A 20,557-nucleotide genomic window follows, 5' to 3' on the forward strand; every position below is an offset into this window, starting at 1 on the left:
ACATTTGCGCCTGTCTTTGAGCGCAGAGGGACCGCCCATGCATAGCGACTAAATGCATCGATAACGGTGAGAATATAATTGAATCCGTCGTTCTGATTTCTTATATGCTTCATATCATTTAAGTCCGCCTGCCATAGATCGTCCATATTGTCGACAATATAGCTATTTCTCTGAAACTTTCGCTTTAGCGGTTTATGAAGCGTGTATGTATCCTGTTTCTGGAGCCATATTTTGACGTCATTCCGCGACACAGTCGGAGGCGCAGCTTTCCACAGCTTCTCCGCTCCGGAGTATGACGCAGGATGCGCTGGGTCGTAATAAATATTTCGAAGTATTAAGTCCACTGATTTTTTCATTTTTTGAAACGATAGGGGGTCCAACGCTGAATTATCTTCTCCGTAGCGGGGGCAGAACTCTTTGGCGAACTCTGAGTCCTACGACGCATGAACGGCGCTCTTTCTACCCTACTTTCTTTCACCCCCGGCGTGTATCCTCTAATGACATGGAGCCGCTGGCGATTCCCTATATATTCAAGTGGCGTGTTTATTTCCAATAATAACGACGCAAAGGAGGCGTTACCGATGGGGTTTGAATTTTTCCGCTCCCTCATTATATCCCCAACTAGATCTATGATATTGGACCCCGGAATAACACCGCCTTTGATGGTAACCGTTCCATCAGAGCTCCAGCTAATTTTATCAGACAGAGAGATTCTGTTCAATAGAAGTTCTGCCCTTCTCCTGTATTTCAGCGGTACTGAATTAAGAATTTCGGACCGAAGGGGAATGCGACTCTCTACCCCAAGAGGGGAGGAGCTTTCATCATCGGCAGTGAGTTCTTTTTCCACTATCGGTAAGACTAGCGGTTTCCGTTCCTCTCCCGCGAAGTGTAGAAAACGATGTAGGCATTGTTTGTATAGGTTCCATTTCTCACTATCCGATTTCAAGGGTGTGCGTAAAATTCGCTCCATCTCGTTGTCAAGAGCAGATAGTGCTTGAGCGTTGCTCGTCATCGGAACGGTAGGGTTACTCATGCGATGCATGGCTTCATGAGGAACGAGCACCATTTTCTTAGCGTGTTCCATTACTTATAATACTGGAAATAACACCACTTATCACTGGTAAGAGTAGCGGTAAAATGAATCCTCCCGATTGCACAATTAATTTCTTCTTTTTCTGCCAGCAACCTTTTCCCGTCGCGAGTTTGCGTAGTAGGGCTTTGTGCCTCGCTAAACGCTTCTTCTGCGCGACAGTTAAATCCACTCTCCCTCTCAATGTGTTATCAACGATTTCACAAATTGATCTGGTGAGCCCATGGTCCGCCGCCTTGAGAACTGCTGCTCGTATCGAAGGCTTACAGCGTGCAATGAAGCTGAGAATATCGACGTGTTTAGCTATCCTCTGCTTCATGGCGACTAAAACATTTACCATGTATCCGGTTCTATTTATTATCATTATAGCGTCGACGCATTCCATTTCATTTCCTCGGCTGGTAGAAATAATGATGCGCATCGTCTGGAAATATTTTGGTGCGAAAACGTAATGCGTTGGGTGTGGATTGTTTTAAATCAATGAATAAATAACCGTGAGCTTCTTCAGTTGCGTCGTCATACGCATCTTGCAAGAATCTGATATCTCTAGGATAAATCTGTCTAGCAAGACTCAAAATCTGGCTTCTATCCCTAGGATTTTTAAAGTATACAATGTAGTGGGTGTTAAGTGAAATATCCCTTGCCCCTTTTCCCTGATGAAACAGATTCTGAGTAAGATGGATAATACTTATATTTCTGTGGTGACTACCCCTGGAGAATAAATCTACCACTACTCTATCACTACTTTCCATCATTAAATCATCTAGGATCATTAATTTAGCGGCGTTTGACGCTGGAATAGTCTTCATGTCTGGCAGTCCCTCGTGGAATGTGACACCAAGGGTTTTTAAAGGCTCGTAAGAAGGCTGCCATTCCGCGTAACACCAAATTATGTCGGCAAACGATACATCGAACATTTCTTTTGAAAATTTTATAAGTCTACTCGTAAAGCACGTCTTACCGCACGAGCTAGGCCCCGCAATTATCGCGCAGAACGGATGCTTCAGTCGCAGCTCCATCTCAGCGAATAAGCTGCCGACGATCGTGTTTACGCTTTTATCGAATATCAAATCACGGCAACCCCCGCGTGTTCTCTTTAAACCGGTGTGCGTGTGAGTGCGTGTGTATGTGTGTGTGTGTTTAACGAATGGTGGACCACTCTTAGTTGAACTCCCCCTACGAGGAATTCTTAAGCCCATCCACCACGACAAGGTGGTGATCCGTAGGAGGGAAAAATGGTTTGAAAATAATAAATGTATATATAAAATACAGAAAAGAAAAATGAGGACCAGAATAATAACTGACATAGAAAATTAAAGAGAATTATTTAGGTGTGACTTTCTGCGTGTGCGTGTGTGGAAATATTAAATAAAATAAAAAATAAAGTAAATAAATAAAATTTTAAAAAATAAATAAAATAAAAAATAAATTGAATGCATAAAATGTTTAAAAAAAATAAAAAAAAGGAAGAGGTGTGCATGGAATAAGTGTGTTTATAGAAGTAAATAAAAAAAATGTTTAAATAAAAACTAAGGTTTCTTCTTCACATTATTTACCATCAGATCTCCGCTTTTTAAACCCGTATGGCAGGGTGTCGTAGTCCAGGTCACGTTTCCTCTTAGTGTAAACCACTCTGAAGAGTTTAGTCTCCTCTCGAGTGGCAACTTCGTGCTTATTAGTCCTGTATATTCTATGTTTATATGTCAGTCGCCGCCCAGGAGCGCCTTCGAGGACCAACGATTTTAAAGTATCGAAGCACACCACTTCGTCGTTGGAGGAATTTATAGTGACACCACGGACTTTACACACTCTTTTCTCGAATTCGGGATTAATTTTGGAGCGAACTATGTATGCATAGTTTTTGGGACCACCAGATACGTACTCCGAAATATAGCACCCCTCTCCTAGGGGCGAGAGTTCATCAGTCATGTCGCCGAGGTAGTCTCCCACTGGAGGCTCCCACTCTCCGGGGCGCTGCGTGAACAATACTGAGTCTGTATCGTGGTATAAGGTCCTGCGTTCCAGCTTCTCCAAATATTTATACAACTCCAGTCTTGCATGGGCTGTGGTGTAGCAGGCTAAAACAACGTTGCTACTCGGAGCAGGGGTGACGACTTCGGCAACCTCTTCCCAGTGGGCGTAGAGGACTTCGTCGTTGATTTCGACCATTCGAAGCACCTCGACGTTTGGACTTGATAACAGCGTGTAGAGATCGTCGAGTTTTCGGACTACTGTCGTGCGTGTCAGATTATCGCGTTGACCTAGCTTTCCCCAGAAACTGTTGAGACATATCTTGGCTAGTGATCTTCTTCCAGCGTTATATTCAACGTTGTTTCGGTCGAGGGCGACTCCTTCCCTAGCATGGAATAGCTGTAAATACCGATCCTTCTGCTCATCGCTGGTACACCACGTAGGCCACCCGCTAGCTTCTTGTTTAACACGCAGAAACTTGTTAATGTAGCTGGCGAATAGTCCACCCTCGCCCGTTTCTCGAGAATATTTGGTGATGTTATAATGCCACACCTCATGTGTTTTAAGAACTTTGTAACCCATCGCGACAGCCTTCTTCACCTCGTCCGTGACCCAGGTGCCCTTTAAGCTCCTCTCCTCTGTATCGTGGCCACAAACTCCTTGATTTTCGTTCAAGGCGCAAGTTCTACAGAGAGGGAAGAATAACTTCCCATTTGCCTTCATGGGTAGAACAGGGAGATATAGTTCATTTGGAGGAAGAACGTCACACTTTATCAGTCCCTCCACTTCCTCTAAAGGGGGGCAATCGTCACCAACATACACAACAGGGTGACCCACCGGATACGGTTTATATTTGTTCACAAAGGGATAGAGCGAGCATATGTCTATGTATCGGATCTCCTCCCCTTCGGACTCGTTCACCCTGTGATACAATTTAACCGCGTTAGTTCGTCCCCCGTAAAAACCGTCGCGGGGATTTAAAGGAGCTTCCAGAAAAATCGGATGCTCGGTCACAAATGTTCTCAATTCACTGTCGCGATCAATCTCCCTCTGAAACTCACACTCCCACTTCTGCGTTACGGTATACCCCCTCTCCGTGAAGAACTTCATTCTCCTCTCTGTCGATTCCAGTCGTGAGCGCATTGTTTCTGAGGGGCTGTTGGCTATGGGTTCACTTCCATTCTTAAAACACTTAGGACATCCGTGAAAAAAACAACCGTGAAATTCAAAGATTTCTATCTCCGTAGCTGTTTCCACGTATCCGTCGACCTTTCTTCCCAAAACCTTTACCTCTCTCCCATTAGCAGCGTGACATATTTTTATCTCCCGTCGCCTCTCCTCCGACAAAAGCCATAGTATAGCTTTACGCGATTGCGTGTCCCCCCAGCGGTAGCCACCTGGCGGGATGACGGCTATTTCCCTGGCTCTTAGGTGATTTTTTCTAAACACACGCATGCACGCACTGGCTATCGTTAGTGCCTCGCGAAAGGGATCAGTTTCGTTTAAAATTAAAAAGTCTTTTCTAAATTTGCTGCAGGCCATGCGCAGTATATTCACATCTTGGATGCAATATTTTCGGATTTCCAATCTCATTCTAAAAACATAATCCGCAGCAACCATTGAGTCGTACCAAGCGCTAAATTTACCAGCGTCTTGGCGTGACATTCCTTCAACGCCGTAGTGTCTCTGCGCAGGCATCGGTCCTTCGTAGTCTCTGTTCGCATAAGTGTTGAACAGATGGGGAAAGTAACCTTTTGATAACGATTCGTCCAAGCCTAGTGCCGACGGGAGCTTTGATAGCGGCATGGGGAGAAAGTTTATTGAGTCAATAAATCTTACTCCTTCATACTCGATACACATCAATTTACCCCCTGAAGATATTATTGATGGTGTCCAGCCCATCTTCTCCACCATTGTCTTAATGACGAAGTGGCTGTCATAACCCTTCCCATAGTGGGCAATGCAAATAAGCTCTTTAAATCCTTTTTTCCGCAGTGTCACCAGACTCTTCAGAAATTCCGTCACCGGATCGCTGTCGCTAAATATCAGTTGGCGTTCTCCACACCCTGTGCAATGCTCTAGAGATTCCACACCGATACAAGTCTCACACGATTTCTGCGCTACAAGGAAATTTGGAGTATGGAGAAAATTTCCTGATTTTCCAGGCATTGGGGTGTCTTGCGTGCATTCGATATCGTAAAAAATATAAATAAATTTTACTTTCGAGGACGCGTTTGTTTTTGCCACCGGCGACATGAAGCAATTTTTACCGGCTTCGTGTCTACTCTTGCAGGCGTGGCAGTATATTTCCCCGCATACATGCTTCCCCCTCACATTAGTCACATTGTAGACTTTTTCGCAGAGCGTGCAATATTTAATAATATCACAAGCCGATCTTCCGCTTCCTCTCCTCTCTAGGTGCTTCGCGAAACAACCGACCCCGTAAAATTTCCTTTTACACGAATCACATGCCACACTCACTATGCTAGCGTCGCACGGGGGAGATGCCAGGCATCTGGGACATTCGGACATACATTTATGAGCATATTGGTTGCTATAACCAACTCTGCAACTCCTACAGTAGTAGCAGTAGCTGAATGCTCCCTGGAGAGAGGCTATGTAATTGAAATGCCTCTCCCCATAAATAAGATCGATGTATCTGCGAGCACGACCATCCGAAGCAAGTGTAGAGGGGCCCTCAAAGAGTACCTCCTTACCCTTGCGATCCCCGTAGACGGTTATTCTATAATCTTCTAAATGCTCCTGAAAAGCGTTTAGATCCTCAATGCCGCCACCATTCACAAGGTTGACCCCCGCCCCCTTACATAGATCCTCGGCCCTCACAGTCTGCATACTCCCTCCCCTCTTTACTGCCTTAAAAATCGCAGCAGTGTCCACGTGACGCGAGATTCCAACGCATATTGCTCTAGCTAAACAGAGTTTATCGTCGTTTGAAATCACCACGATCGATTTCTTTCCTCTGCAAAACTCGTGAAACGTGCACAGACGATTTTTATTTCGTCGACCGCCGTTCGGCATCTCCACATAAGTAAACGTAACTCGCAATACCCCCCGCAATATAAAGTTCTCGTTAGACTGAACCACCTTTTCAACACTCTTACATATCACTTCAGCGGAAAACTGGTCCACTCGTCGATAAGAGATATAAATCGGGTTCCCGGGGCTTTCAGAATTGCTTATTGCTAGCCCAGCCCTACTGCTCGGAGGTACTCCACTCTTGAGTTCTGAAAGGAGAGCGTCAAAAGACTCGTGGAGCCATTCAATGGGGTCTCCATTCTCGGGCACTGGTTTCAGCACACACACTATTTCGCGCCCGTGGAGGCGAAAACTTCTGAGATTGCTACGATTCTCAGAAATAATGGCGAAATATTTGTTTTCGCCCCTTCCGCCCCACTGAGCGTCTCGATGATCTAAAGGCGGCCCTGCTTCGTTAGGGGGTGAGGCGCAACGTTCACTCGGAAATACCTCCTGCTGTTTATCCTCGCTCCATAGTTCACCGGTGAGTACAGGGATGTCCTCCTCCATATCGCGAATAAATTTATTTTCTAGACTCTCCAAGTTTTGAGAGTTAAATACAGAATCCCCATCCTCGAATCCCAATGGATCGTCACGCGAAGCGACATCATTCGCCATTTGACTTAAATTTAATTAATCGAATGCCGTTGGCGGTCTCATCGTAGCATGAGAAGCTTCCACCACTACGTTGTTAGAGTTACCAGTCTCAAGGGTGTGAAGAAATGACTCTTCATTTAATAGAGGTAATGATGAGTCGATGCCGTGAGCCAATGCCTGATTAGCATCGCTAGTTTCCTCGCGAGCCACCTCCGAAACGGATGCGTCTTGAGCCTTCTTAACGTCCCCCACTAGTCTCACAAAGTCGCTCATGTCCACTTCCTCCTTAATCACTGTCATGCGATGAACTAAACCGTCCAGCGCGGCATTTAAAAGAGAGACAGTGTCATACGCTCCAGCGCGGTGGGCGCGAATTATTTCCTTTGCAGGTACACACGCAAAAATTGCTTCCATTGCGCCTACTCGATTTAAATCCCCCACCGAAAAGATGAAATTTCTTATTGTAAACACAACTCACGGCTTTCAGCCCCAATCAGGTCGGCTTCCTCCCTCGCGTAGTGGTGTCTCCAGGCGGAACCCCGTAAGAACTCCGATCTCTCAGGTCCAAACCCCTTAGAAGCTCCTTGCTCTACGGTGATGCTGACTTCTGCGGCTTGCGAGTGCGTAGGCTAGAGTTGCTACTTCGGACTTATCACCGATGAGAAAAGTCTTGCCCACAAATGCTGTGTGGAGACAGAGAACAGAGTATCTCTCGCTAACTCTCGGAAAATACAGTGATCGACCGTACGACAACTACCCCTTATATAGGAAACCCAAGTGGGGCGACGCCTCCTTGAAAATATTCTCACTCTCGAGAGGAATGAAGAGGAGTTCTCTCGCCGATTTCAAGTCACCCCCATCCACTATGCCGTCAAAAGAAAACCCCCAGAGGAGCTGTTACTCCCTTTTCAAACAACCACTCCGCTATGCTGTATCCATCAACAGTTCTGTCAACCGTCTTAGAGCGAGATTTTGAAAAACACCAGAAAAGGAAGGGGGCGACGCCTCCTTGAAAATATTCTCACTCTCAAGAGGAATGAAGAGGAGTTCTCACGCCGATTTCGAGTCACCCCCATCCGTTATGCCGTCAAAAGAAAACCCTCAGAGGAGCTGTTACTCCCTTTTCAAACAACCGCTCCACTATGTTGTCAGAAGTAAACCTCCTCGCCTATTCCACAGGTGATTTTTTTATTAATGCACTCGCCAGTGTAAGTTAAAACCCTCTTAGCGACTAGTGGTCGGAGATGGAATAGATTGGTTTTCGTTGATTTTCCACAAGATTTTTTTTTCCACCCCGCCGAACATTCCATTTTTGGGACACCGTCATAGTTTTTTTTTCATTTTCTTGCGTGGACCCATGAAAGCTCGACTTTAGACGCGGAACCTATGTCGGTCTCTACAACGCATGTGAATATCCATTAACAGGTCTGTCAACCGTTTTTTGAGCGTGATTTTGAAAAATACCTGAAAAGGACCAATGACGAGCGCCGTTTCCACCCCCTCCTCTCCCTACCACAAACTCCTGATCAGTGCTTAAAGTTCCACCCTCGTCATTCAGCGCTACCCAACGGTCACGGAAGCATCTCACTCTTCGCTAGCACCGAGCACCGTAGAAACTATTTACCATGGGTTACGTTGGATCGCCGAAGTACACCAACGAGGATATCGAACACGAGGTAAGCACCATGTCCTATCCTCTCCATACATTCAACGACTTAGATAACGATTGCTATTCAAATCATTTGGTAATAATATCTCTATTTCAGATTAGGATCGCCCGACAGCTTTCGTGGAGTTCGGAGTTCGACAGCTCAGATGAAATCGAGCACGAGGTAAGCCTAGACACTCCTCCCGATCGGGGGTACTCTATCGCGCTCTTATTTTCTCTGAAAATATATCCACCGTTATATTTTATTATTTATATTAATGGGGGTTATTACATTTATTTCAGCTGAACATAGTCAACGATATGTCGTGGGAGTCCGATTACTCGGATTTTGAGGAGTCGCCATCTGGAGAGAGAGATAGTTTTCACTGCTCCACACCGGTAGCGGCGGACCGCGATTTCCCTGATGGATTCTGGTCCCCCGCGCATCTGACACCCGACGTAGGAGAGCTGAACAGCACGGCGAACACCATAATCGTCGACGAGCCTGCTGGCGGGTGGGAATGCCAGCAGATCGAGGTGTCGGAGCCGAGACTTGGAAATTACTCGGACCTACTCCTCAGCTACGATGTAGCCCCCACTACTTCGCAGACTCAGTGTACCTGCGTGGCGTGCACCGAGTGCATAGAGGCCATAATGGCCGAAGTGGCTGATAGATACCCTCAAATTTCAGCCGATAACCAAGCCCACGCCTTCACAGTAGAGAGTGTTAGCATCAACCGTAGTTGCGCGTGCACTCTTTGCGACAGATGTAGCGCCGAAATTTTCACAGATATAATAGCTATGTGGAATTAGCCGATCTGTAAATTAAGGAAATAAAGCTCTGTTGACAGAACTCTCTGCTTTCTGTGTCTTGTTTGTTTATCCTCCGTCATACCCAACCCCACATCCAACCTTCGACATTTTCCCATACTCCTCCAACGGGAAAATAACGGCCGCTTGCCTAATAGCACCTGCAAACGCGTGAGGGGCTTCCCGTCCCACAAAATTATGACGCCAAGGAGTCTGGACCCTGAGAGGTGACATGCCAACGTATGGGTAAGGCCCGGGTGGTGCCTGAAAAACGCGGTAAGTTACAGGGAGGACAACAAATTCCTCCCAACCACCCCCCGGCTCCAAAACCACTTAAAACACCCTCTCGGTTCCATAGAACAACTGTGGAGGTGGGGGCCTAGCGCATCCCACTCTGGCCACTTAGCACAGGTGAGGTATAGGCTATGGCGACAAACAGTCTCAACCCCTCCCCCTTCTCCTCACCCCCCTCGTTTTCAAACGACGTAAGGGCCTCCTTGTCTCCCCCCACTCCTTCCCCCCACCCCCCGACGGAGCGGTCAATGACCCCGCCCCCACCTCCTCGTACCAAAGTGACACTGACGCAGAGGTCAATGAACTTCCCATCCCACTCATGTTCCCAAGTGCCAGGTATACTACTCTCGCGAACTGCAAGTGGGCGCGGATAAGAAGTGCGATAAAATAAAAATGAAAGTACGATTTTCACGTATCTCTACGCATGATTCGTCAAGCGTGTTGCGGAAAGATTTTCGGACGGAAAAGTGAAAGAAGAGGGGTATATTACGCACTCGTTTGTCCACACGTTGAAGCATGCAGCGAGCGAATGGAATCCGGCGCAGAGAGACTAGATCCGTGATCTTAATTAAATATTATGGAAAGCCGCGCGACTCGTCAAAAACTGCTTCGGGCGTACAGATAGCGTTACACATAAGCTATTAGAATTACGCTGGGGCCGCTATGAAATTCAAGGCTGCGCGATGGGCTTCCTTTGCTAAAGGAAATGAGAATAGATATCTTTCGGACCGACAGGGAGAACACGATATTAGACTCTCACTCCATTGTCAGGTCGAACATGTACGATGAAATGAGAGAAATGTTTTGCCGAACGCATAGGTTAGGGAATACGTTTTTCCCGAGCTGTGAAGGACTGAAATTAAAGCAAGGTGGAATTTCGTTGGAGCATCTCCTTTTTATTTGTCAACGGATGGTGCCTAAACACGCTATAAAACACGATGTCGTTTTTCCTTTAAATAATACGCGTTATCTACAAAAACTTTTTCATAAATTATTATTCACTTGTACCACCTCAAAAAACAAGGCGCATGTCTCTCACGAAAGCCGTCGTCCATAAGAATATATACTCTTATCTTTGAAGAATTTTACCGGTCAAGGTGGATTTATATGGAGCGCTTTGCGAGTTAGCCCAACCTGTCTCCCCTTTCAATTTAGATTTCCCTCTTCAATCCACAGTAAGGCCTACTCCCTTTCATTCTATCTATATGTGCTATTCTCTTCCTCCTCCTCTAAATCGCTCTTCAACATCCCCTCTCCGCTCAGCACTCGCTCCATCCACACCCTCTTTCTATCGCCTCCCTATCTCATCTAGAAGCTGTCTCTCCTCACCCACCATGTCCAGCTCTTCGTCGTTCCTCTTCCTCCAATTCACCTTCTAAATTCTTCTTCACACCCACATCTCAAACCTGCCTATTATTCCCTCGTTAAGCGTCTTTGTTTCCGCACTATAAAGCTAACATGCATTAATGAAATAGAGGAACGGTTAGGCCTTTATTTTCTGATAAATATTTTTGACCCAGCATTGTATTTCATATGGAATACATTCTCACTAACGATTAGAGCGATTTCTGTTCATTGAGTTTCACCTACCAACCTTTGAATGACAATTTTCTTTTGTCTTTGAAGTGAACTGTTCAGGGCGCGACGGTCTCCCTTTAAATCTAAAGCGCTAATTCTTCCTTCCCCTAATCTCTCCCAATCTGACTGTGTCTGTCTGTGCTCTAACTGCAGAGGGGGATTGAGGTCTTCTTGGGTGGCCTCCCTCCCCTTCCATTCACTTGTCGCAGTCAGACAGACACCCGCGGTCGCTAATTGATCGTTTTCCCTCCTTCACCCGCTTTCCTCGCGACTGCTGATAGAGGGCGCGTCACGACAGGGGAGGGATCTCGCCCCCCCCCCCCGGTGGTCCGCTGCCTCATTAGCGCATGTCCTTTTTTTCGCCGTGTGTGGCGTTCGAGTCTCTCGCGTTCTCCCTCACGCTCGGCTAATGCGGACACGCGTGTCTCCCCTCTGAGCGAACTGGGCATTCAATCAGGGGGGGAACGCCCCCCTCTTCGCCATGTGCCGTGAACATTCGGCGGAAAAGCCACGCATCGCTTCGAAATTTCGTGGACAAGGGGATTAACTACATGATAGAGGAGGCCCCATCGCTTCACTTAGAACCTTGATTACTCCGTCCCTTTTTAATCGAGTTTCTAGAATTAATGCAGCGTCGATATGTGTTCTGCGCGGTGCATTTATTCCTAATTTTTCACTATCATATCATTGAAATATTAGCAGAATAGTATATGCACTCTCCGGACACTATAACCCTAGTTTCTCCTCATCTTTTTCTGAAACCAAAATATTCGCCCAAATACTTGTTTGCCCTCGCCTCCATTCGTCTGTTTAAAAATCATCAGTAGCACTTTTTCCGCGTGCAATATTATGCTTATTGTCCCATCGTCTCCACATTCTTTACATTTCTGCTTGTTCATCTGTGGAATTAGAACTTTTTTCGCGCAATCCTCTGGCAAATGCCCTTCCCAATAGATTCTGCGTACTATTTCAAAAACTTTTATAAAACTTTCGAGGGCACTCGTCATTTTGAATAAAAACCTTCTCTTACCATGAAGAAAGATCTGCGGTTTTCCCGGCGTGTGATGTTGGTGAAGTTTATTCGGGATTGCCACCGGATAAGGTTCTCCATCTCTGCCGACGTTTCGATGGCCGAGCCCTGATGACGATGGACGACTCGGCCATCGAAACGTCGGCAGAGATGGAGAACCTTATCCGGTGGCAATCCCGAATAAACTTCACCTTCTCTTATCATCCTTATCCCATAATCAATTTAACAACTGCTATCAATGTAACCGTTCAGTTGATTTCTTATCATCCACATTCCAAAATAAATGTAAAAACTGTTATTAATATAACCGTCCACTTGAAGTTTGATTTATACAGCCACTACGCTCGCTTTGTGATCAGTTTTATAAAATGTCCGCTGCGCGGCGTTGAGCACAAAGCGATCCATTTGCTTCGAATTGTGACAAGAATCTCCACTCGCGAGGAACAGCAGTATCAATTTATGATTTTTTTTAAATGACATCATTTAAAATATAAATTTCGGTTAAGAGTCTAGCTTATTTTCTCGTGAAGTTCGGATATTTCTGCTGCCACCGACGCAAATGGCGACTTGTGTGAACCAATTATGGCTGAGACTTCAACTTGTAGTTGCCAATACTCTTTTCCGGCGTCACAAGAGTAGAAGATACGCCTTGGAGGGACTTGAGAAGACAAAATGCTGATTCAGTTTTAGAGAAATCAGGTTTTAGTAACCTAGTGAAATGCTGCAGAAGCTATCCATCCACTATCCATGCATGCCTATCCATGATGTTGGTTGTACGAAATAGACGCAAATGAGGAGCAAGGCAGACATCCTACTCTCGAAGCTTCTCATGTAGCATTCAGGCTATATCCTTGTCCTTCCTGCTGTTCTCGTTCGGCGAAGAATCTCCAGCACCCCTCAGTCCACGAAACATGGCCTGAAATAACACACCCACTTTCCTTCCACTCCCAAATTACGCATTCAGTTATCCCGTCGCTATTCTGTCTCTCCTCCGTTCACTGTCCACGCGAATTTTCCATGGAGTAAATAGAAATTGTGTTGTTAAGTCTAAGCACGATAGAATGAAGAAAGTTTTCCTGATATTGGCCAAAAAAAGGAGATAGTAAAAAAATTTATCTTGAACACTCTTAAGTAAGGAATGAGTCTGGAGGGGATTCTAGTATTTGTCGTTGATATAATTAATCTATTTTTCGTGGTCCATTTCTGGTCCTCAAAGCTGAGGGGCATAGTCCGTGCTTACTGAACTAGAGGTTGCGAGATCTTATTCAGGCTGGTTGGCTTTGTCATTATCACGGATGGGCTATTCGCGATTTCCAAATAAAAATGACCACATTCGGTGAGCTGTGTGATCGTAAAATGAATACTTCAGTGAGTTATTCATCGCCCGAGGCTGTATCGATGACCCAATGTAAACGAGCAACTTGCGTGGAAGCTAGCCTTTTAATTTAACTATTACTCGCGTGCCGTAAGCTGTCACTTATTGAAATTTCAAAAACCCTCGCTCTTTTTTAGCTAATTATATGTAATCATCCAAATTTGGTTACGGATTCGGAAATTCAGAATGACCTCCAATGACTTTGATGCATGTGCACATACACCAATTTAAATATAAGGGAGGACTAGGAAACATATAAGGACAACTTAAATATAATTGTTGCTACTGTTGTTGTTATATTTTTTATTATTATAAATATCATTAGAAATAATACACATCGGTCCATAGTTCCCCTTTCCTTTCCTTCCTGAAGCTAATCATCATATCACATCCATCTCACATCTTTCTGGACCCACCTCGCGCCCCACGTACCACGAGACATGGCCTAAGAAAACATCCCCTCTCCCTCCACTGCACAACCACGCATTCAACTAATCCCTCGCTGTTCCTCCTCGCGTATTTTCCTTGGCTGGGTGAGGCGAGGCAGGAGACTTCGGCTGCTTTGGTGTCGCGACGCTTCGTGTCCCGTGCGCCTTGTACAAACAACCAATGCGCTCATCTCCACGCTCGCTGCAACTTCCACCCCCCTCTCTCTTTGACGTTGCGTTGCGTCATTCGCGTTGCCCCACTCCGCCCTCCTTGCCTTGGCATTCCTCAACGGGCGAAAATAGAGCATCGACTGAAGTTCGGTTGCAGGAATATTTTAATGGAGGATTCTCCAATCGGACTCTGAAGATGTATCCACCCACCACTAATTTAAGTAGGTAGGTACACCTATGTTACCACCCGCGGCGCTGACGGACAAAGCGATCCAAATTCCATGCAGAGTAAGCTATAATTAGGACTTTTAACCGGAATTCATGTTCGTGATGGTGTGATCGATCAAATTCGTAAAATGTTAAATTCTATTTTTCTTGATTTTAATTATTATAGAATATGACTAATAGGATCGTTTTAACATCATCGCCGCGATGCGGACAGGTTTGAAATCCGTTTATATTAAACCCCAAGTGGCAACCTTATTTGGCACATTATGTAGCGTTCTCTATACAGTCGCTTTGTTTGATTGATTGAAATGCTGCGGTTAGAACGCCATACCAGTTTCCATGACGACTAATATCACTTTTGACCATAGGCGTCTATATTAACACTAGAACCGCGGTGGGGGTCAAATTGACCCCTTATGATTTTCAACATGTATATTTCACACTTAATATTTTTTTCACAAACCTGACATTGTCTGACTTTTAATGAATTGTAGAAAGGCATATTCGTGCGAAATTCCGACGCTCTAGGACTATTTTTGTGAACAATAGACAACAATATACCTAGAACCGCGGTAGGGGTCATTTTGACCCCTGCTCTGTTGTCGCTCCCGAACTTAATGTTTTCGCAGCAGAAATTCACCACAAGCGTAATTTTCGAACGGAGAGAAGCCAACGGCTGCGTACTGACAAATTTGCACTTTGTTCTGACCTTTGGGACTCTTTTATCGTGAACTGCAACTCATTGTACAAACCAGGGCCTGAACTCACGGTTGACGAGCAGTTTTTCCATCAAAGGCAAGATACCCTTGTACACAATATATGCCCATCAAGCCTGATAAATTCGGCATAAAATTCTGGATGCTCTGCGATGCTAAAACTACCTAGGCAAATCAGACGAGCGGGCACCAGATGTAAACTTAGGTGAGCATGTCGTTCTGAAATTGTCTGAATCATGCATGAAAAAAGGAAGAAATATCACTACTGATAATTATTTTACTACTGTGAAACTTGCAAGGGCCCTAAAACCCCAGCAAACAAGCTTAGTGGGTAATGTAAATAGGAAGAGAAGGGTCAATACCTCATGAGGTAAAAGCAGCCAAAGGACATCGGTAGTCCACAGTATTTTTGAAAAACAATGACGCCTCTCACAGTTTATCAGGGTAAAAGGGAGAAAAATGTGATTGTACTCAGCACTATGCATCCCAATATCACAGTGGGGGAAACTGAGAAAAGACTTCCTGAAACTATTGAGGTTTATAATAAAAATAAAGCTGGTGTTGACTTTGTTGATCAAATGGCTAGGCTTTACTCTGTTCGTGCTGCCACGCGACACTGGCCAGTACATGTTTTTTACAACATATTGGATATTGCTGCTATCAATGCTTACATTCTCTTCTCAGAATGCAAGGGGGAAAAGATTTCTCGTCACGAGTTTCTCAGAAAGCTGTCAGAGGAGCTTTCGGTGACAAATAAAATTTTAAGGGCTAGACCCAATTTACAAGCAAATTTGGACTTCTTCTTCGAAACTTCGAAGCTGGAGAATCGACGCAAATGTCAGGTACTTGAGGTATGCTCTGCGAAAAGCAAGAACAAGTCATCCTATCTCTGTATGGAATGTAAGAAAGTTGTCCGCGGTCCATATACTTCGACAATGCAAGCAATATGTCTATCCTGTAAGACAAAATATATAAATTAGTTTCGTAATGTGAAAATTGTGCAGGAAAACCAAAGTATTCAATGTAGTTTACTTACCTTTTCTACACTTACCTTGTTCAGTGTTTCTTTTTTTACCCAACGAAACGAATTTATTCTAGCCGAGCATACAGTAAAAATGTGAAAAACGCATTATTTGTGCAAGGCGGGTAGCCTATCTAGCGCTTATACCGCCCATACATCATTCAAATTTCATTGTAAATCTTAGATAATTCATTTCACATAGTGCAGTATCCAAAAGAAACCCAAAACACTAAAAATATGGCAAGAAAAGACGAGGGGTCAAAATGACCCCCTCCGCGGTTCTAGGTATACGAAAAAGTCCGCGGTTCTAGTGTTAAACTTCGCAAAACCGGCTCATTAGGTGTGCAGCGACAAATGTTACGAAGTCAATTATATAAAAAATTGACCTGAAGGTGAACAATGGGGTGAATTAGTATTGAGTCCCACCTAGCATTTTTTAACCGCTAGTCCTCTTCCGTCCGGAAAAGAACTATTTCGTACACCTATCTGTTTGGCATGATATCTCTCTTAACTCATCGTTTCCTTCGGATCTAGAAACATGTATGTGCACTATGCATCACTCGTAGTCTTCGAGTCATTATTGACTCCCATTTATGTGCAAGTTTGTAAGCTATAGGGTTGTTTCCTTCATCAAAGAAAACGAAAGTCATTGATTACGATGCGTTACCCACCATTAGTGTATTCATGATGTACAAATTATTTGTTTTAGAAATCCCAGTTTAGACGAATGGCAATGGTCAATTTTAACCGCATTTGAAAAATGCTAGATTGGCGCCCAAGCGATGCTACTCCACGTGACGTCACAGGGACCTAGTTTCTACACGAGAGGATAGGAGTTTCACATCGTCTGAGGTTACCAATGCATGTATGAGGCACAGAGCTCAGGGAAACATGTCTTAATAATCACCTGTTAAAACTGGCTAAGGTCGGAAAGTTTTCTTCGCTTGATAAGGTATAAATAATCCTTATTTAAGGCAAGCGCTACCAGCTAGCATGGTACTCTGCTACCTGCTAGCATCCTGCGTCGTAAAAGCACTCAGAGCCTCACCCAAAGGTCTCCTCACATGGCGGCAGCGGGAACCAGAATGATGTCACACGGGGTTCTCAAAGCATTCTTACTTAGCCGTCGTGTTTTCGCGCGATTGAAAATTTTCACTTTTCATTTAATCGCGAATAATAGATGTCGTCATCTAAAAATCTAAAAGCGTGAAATACGTACTCCAGGAGTAAGAGTCTTTCGATTTGGGCAATAAAAATAATAGGAAATGTGTAAAATTCTATTTTCGCTGGAAATTTGAAGTTAACATTAGGACTCTTTAGGGAATAGTTACATAAATTTCCTAATTTTTGCAGGAAACGTTGTTTGGAGAAAAGCGCTGGTCTGTCACCGATGCTGAAGTAGTTCAGTGGCGGCAGTGTTAACCAAATAACCACCCTAGGTCGGGCTAGGACTATCAAACTTCGCATTAGTTTAGCATTATATTCGTTATATTGTTGGTATTTATAGGAGATTGCCCTCTCCGCCAGCTAAATCGGTAAATAATAATTTATAAAGCATTATTCTCAGGGCTTGGGCCTTCAAATGTAATTGCTTTGCCTGATGTGTTGGATAATGGAAACGAAATGAAGAAGCTCTTTCTCTAGCATTGAAAGAGACTCATTTACATCTATTTTTATGACTTAAATGAAATATGCGTTAACCTAGCCATCTTTTTCTCTCTTTTATGGCGATCTTCTGGATGTTTATGAATTTCAGGAAGTATCTACCATTATATTTTCCGGCTTAATTTCCTCTATCTCATATTTGTAGCTCAAGATGTTTGCTTTCACTCTCTGAAATTTGCTCTAACTCGTGGTGTATGATCCTTGGAATCAGTGTTCCCATTATGGCGAGTTCGAAAGGCATCAGTGAGGAGATAAGAAGCTTGCAGAGAAGGGGATCGCAAAAGGAGACAACGGGGAGTGTCTCAAGTGTTGATTAGTTTGAGTGTGTACTCTCACACTCTCCCTCTTAAGTTTGATTGTTGACACAGAGCGACGAGAGAGCAATACATAAACGCTCAGTCGCGGATGCGAGGAAGTCAGTTTCGCGTAATTCGAGTAACCTGGAGAAGGGGTCGTGTTGGTGAATGGGGTTTCAGTTCGCCTTGGAGATATGGCGATGCATTGTTAAACATCATTATATTATGATGTATTCCGAATCCGATGTTGACTGTTGGCCTATATGATTATCCGATATTATTCAGTCACGATATTTTTATCGGTCCGATTCGGTAAATTCGCCTCCCGATATAATATCAGTGTGCATCAACTGATTTAAACAGCGCGCCGGATAAAAAATCACCTTCCGACGATGTATCTAGGGTAAAAATCGCCTCCTTATAAAGTATCACAACGTGTCATCCGAAAATATATACGGAGTCCAATAAAAATGTGAGCCGAATTTTAATCGGGTATTATTTTTGCATTGGGTTTAATGTTTTTGTCTGCTCCGGCATAAATGTCCCGATATTTGATATCAATACAGCCTAATATTGGTATTATAATTATAGTAATGTAATATTGAATTTTCAATGCAAACCATTCTAGTTTTCAGAGATAATGATAATGGATCGGTTTCGATCGAATGATTACTCATAAAGGAAATTTTAAGAAAAACATAACTAGTATAGTAATATTTTGCATTCGTCGAGAATTTCCCGGCATACCTGCTCGACATCTACTCTCTAAGTAGCGTGCTTGAACTTTCGACATGAATTTTAATTTTTGCAACAGAATTTAAAAGATACATTTGCTAGGTATTATTACTAATTAACTTAAATGAATACCGTCTTAGAAAAATTGCCAATTTTAAGGTAGGCATCATTCCATGAAATTTATAAGATTGTTATTTCGATACCTTACTCGTCATCATAACCTTGAACAGTTTGGAGTAAAAGTTAAAACCTATCAAAGATTCCTTCCTCAACTCTATTTCTTGAAGCTGCGTAGGATTAACTAACATTAAATTTCCTTAATAGAAAGCTTAACTTCTTCTCAACCGGTCTCTTTTTGTTGATGAATGAAAATGTGTTTCTCTCGGCTTAGCTTAGTCACCGAGTGCGTCCACCGGGTTGCGGATGCCGTGTGTACCCCTAGATATAGAGTTTAGATGCGAGGTAAGCAAGGTCGAAGGCCCAATTAACAGCCGTGGAAAAAGCAACGGCGCTGTCAGGGCATATTGGGGTATCCTTGCGTAATGTAGGCTATTTCAATGACGCCGAAACTTTTGAAGATGGCGTGACTGGAGGCCGCCAACCATTATGCCTCACCTGTCCCGGAGTAGATAGCAGCAGCAAGGGGGCGACATACCCATAAGGATAATGCGTATAGGTTTTGATACATCAGTGCCATCGATGCCAGTGGTCCAATGCTGCCGCGAAGTTTGAATGCACATCTCGGCGCGTGTTTCAAACTTTTTTTACGCGTCACGATAGGGCGTGCTATTCAGGCTTAATAATGCTACTGCAATTGCGAGAAACTTAAAAGCATTGAACGTAGGAAAATTTTCCCGATGAACTTCCCCAGGTTACTAAACTAGTAACCATAATACAACATTAATGAACAAAGTCAACTGACGATTTGGTGGTTGGTAAGAATAATGATCTCGGAAACTCACTTCAGTGGACATTTGTGTTTATTGATACAATAACTAGTAAAAGAAATACAACAATAACAATTTAAATATGACATACTAGAGATGAAATCTGTGGAAGTTATCAATTCTACAAGCACATGAGATGCACAAGCAACAAATATCAATGACAGCAGTACATTGCAATGAGAGATGAGCAGCCTTTGCGTAATAGGAGAAAGATTCCATTACTTAAGTAAACACTCCACAGTTATAGACAAAGAGAGTGACCCAATTTTCCTTGACGTTGATGTATCTTGCAATATCTCTGGTACAGGGAAAATAATGCTAATCCTGAAACCATAGACCATAACAACACCTCACTAGAAATAAGCATGCAAGTTTGGATACCATTTCATGGATAATAATTATTTAATTATGAAAAGAGGACATTATTTCGTAGGAAGTTGTTCATGATGAGTACCCATTCAGATATACAACATATCTTGGCAGAGGAGTCTTAAAATGAAAGGTTCTTAGAAGTTAATATCCTTCACTTACACGAAAGAAAGTATCCCAAAAGTAGATAACGAGAAAAGTGAAGAATATTTTTAAACCAATGTAGTGGAAATTAAGTTCTTACTTCATAATGAAAGAGATTAAAGTTTTAAGAAATGTAAACATCGTAGAACACTTAATGAATTATGCTCAATTGATGACAACAAAACAGTCGAAAGGACAGAGTTGAAATAGCAAATTACATACACAACCAACAAAATGATTAGCATTAAACAAACCAAAGCATAGCGGTAGCGATTAATGAGTAGTTTGAACACTAGAAAAACTGCAAGTACAATGAAAAACATTTTGAAATATAAGGAATACAAGACACCATGAAAATTTGAAAACATGAGGAAAGGTTAGCTAATCACAGGTTGAAATCAAAATGGA

General features: G+C 43.6%; 2 protein-coding genes across 2 annotated transcripts; one reads left to right on the top strand and one right to left on the bottom strand.

The window, feature by feature from the left end:
• Positions 1-2,638: 2,638 nt before the first annotated feature.
• LOC124171281 lies at positions 2,639-6,607 on the bottom strand. Its single transcript, XM_046550423.1, has 3 exons — positions 6,548-6,607; positions 5,543-5,935; positions 2,639-4,252 (listed from the first exon to the last, which is right to left on the bottom strand). Exons 1-3 carry the CDS (start codon positions 6,605-6,607, stop codon positions 2,639-2,641), a joined length of 2,067 nt encoding a protein of 688 aa, XP_046406379.1.
• Positions 6,608-7,609: 1,002 nt separating this feature from the next.
• Positions 7,610-11,258, top strand: LOC124171282. Its single transcript, XM_046550424.1, has 4 exons — positions 7,610-8,370; positions 8,461-8,526; positions 8,646-9,068; positions 11,178-11,258. The coding sequence occupies exons 1-4, from the start codon at positions 8,320-8,322 to the stop codon at positions 11,256-11,258; spliced, it is 621 nt and encodes a 206-aa protein (XP_046406380.1). The 5' UTR covers positions 7,610-8,319.
• The last annotated feature ends 9,299 nt before the right edge of the window (positions 11,259-20,557 follow it).

This window comes from Ischnura elegans, chromosome X, assembly GCF_921293095.1.
Source record: "Ischnura elegans chromosome X, ioIscEleg1.1, whole genome shotgun sequence".
In the NCBI taxonomy this organism is placed as follows: domain Eukaryota; kingdom Metazoa; phylum Arthropoda; class Insecta; order Odonata; family Coenagrionidae; genus Ischnura; species Ischnura elegans.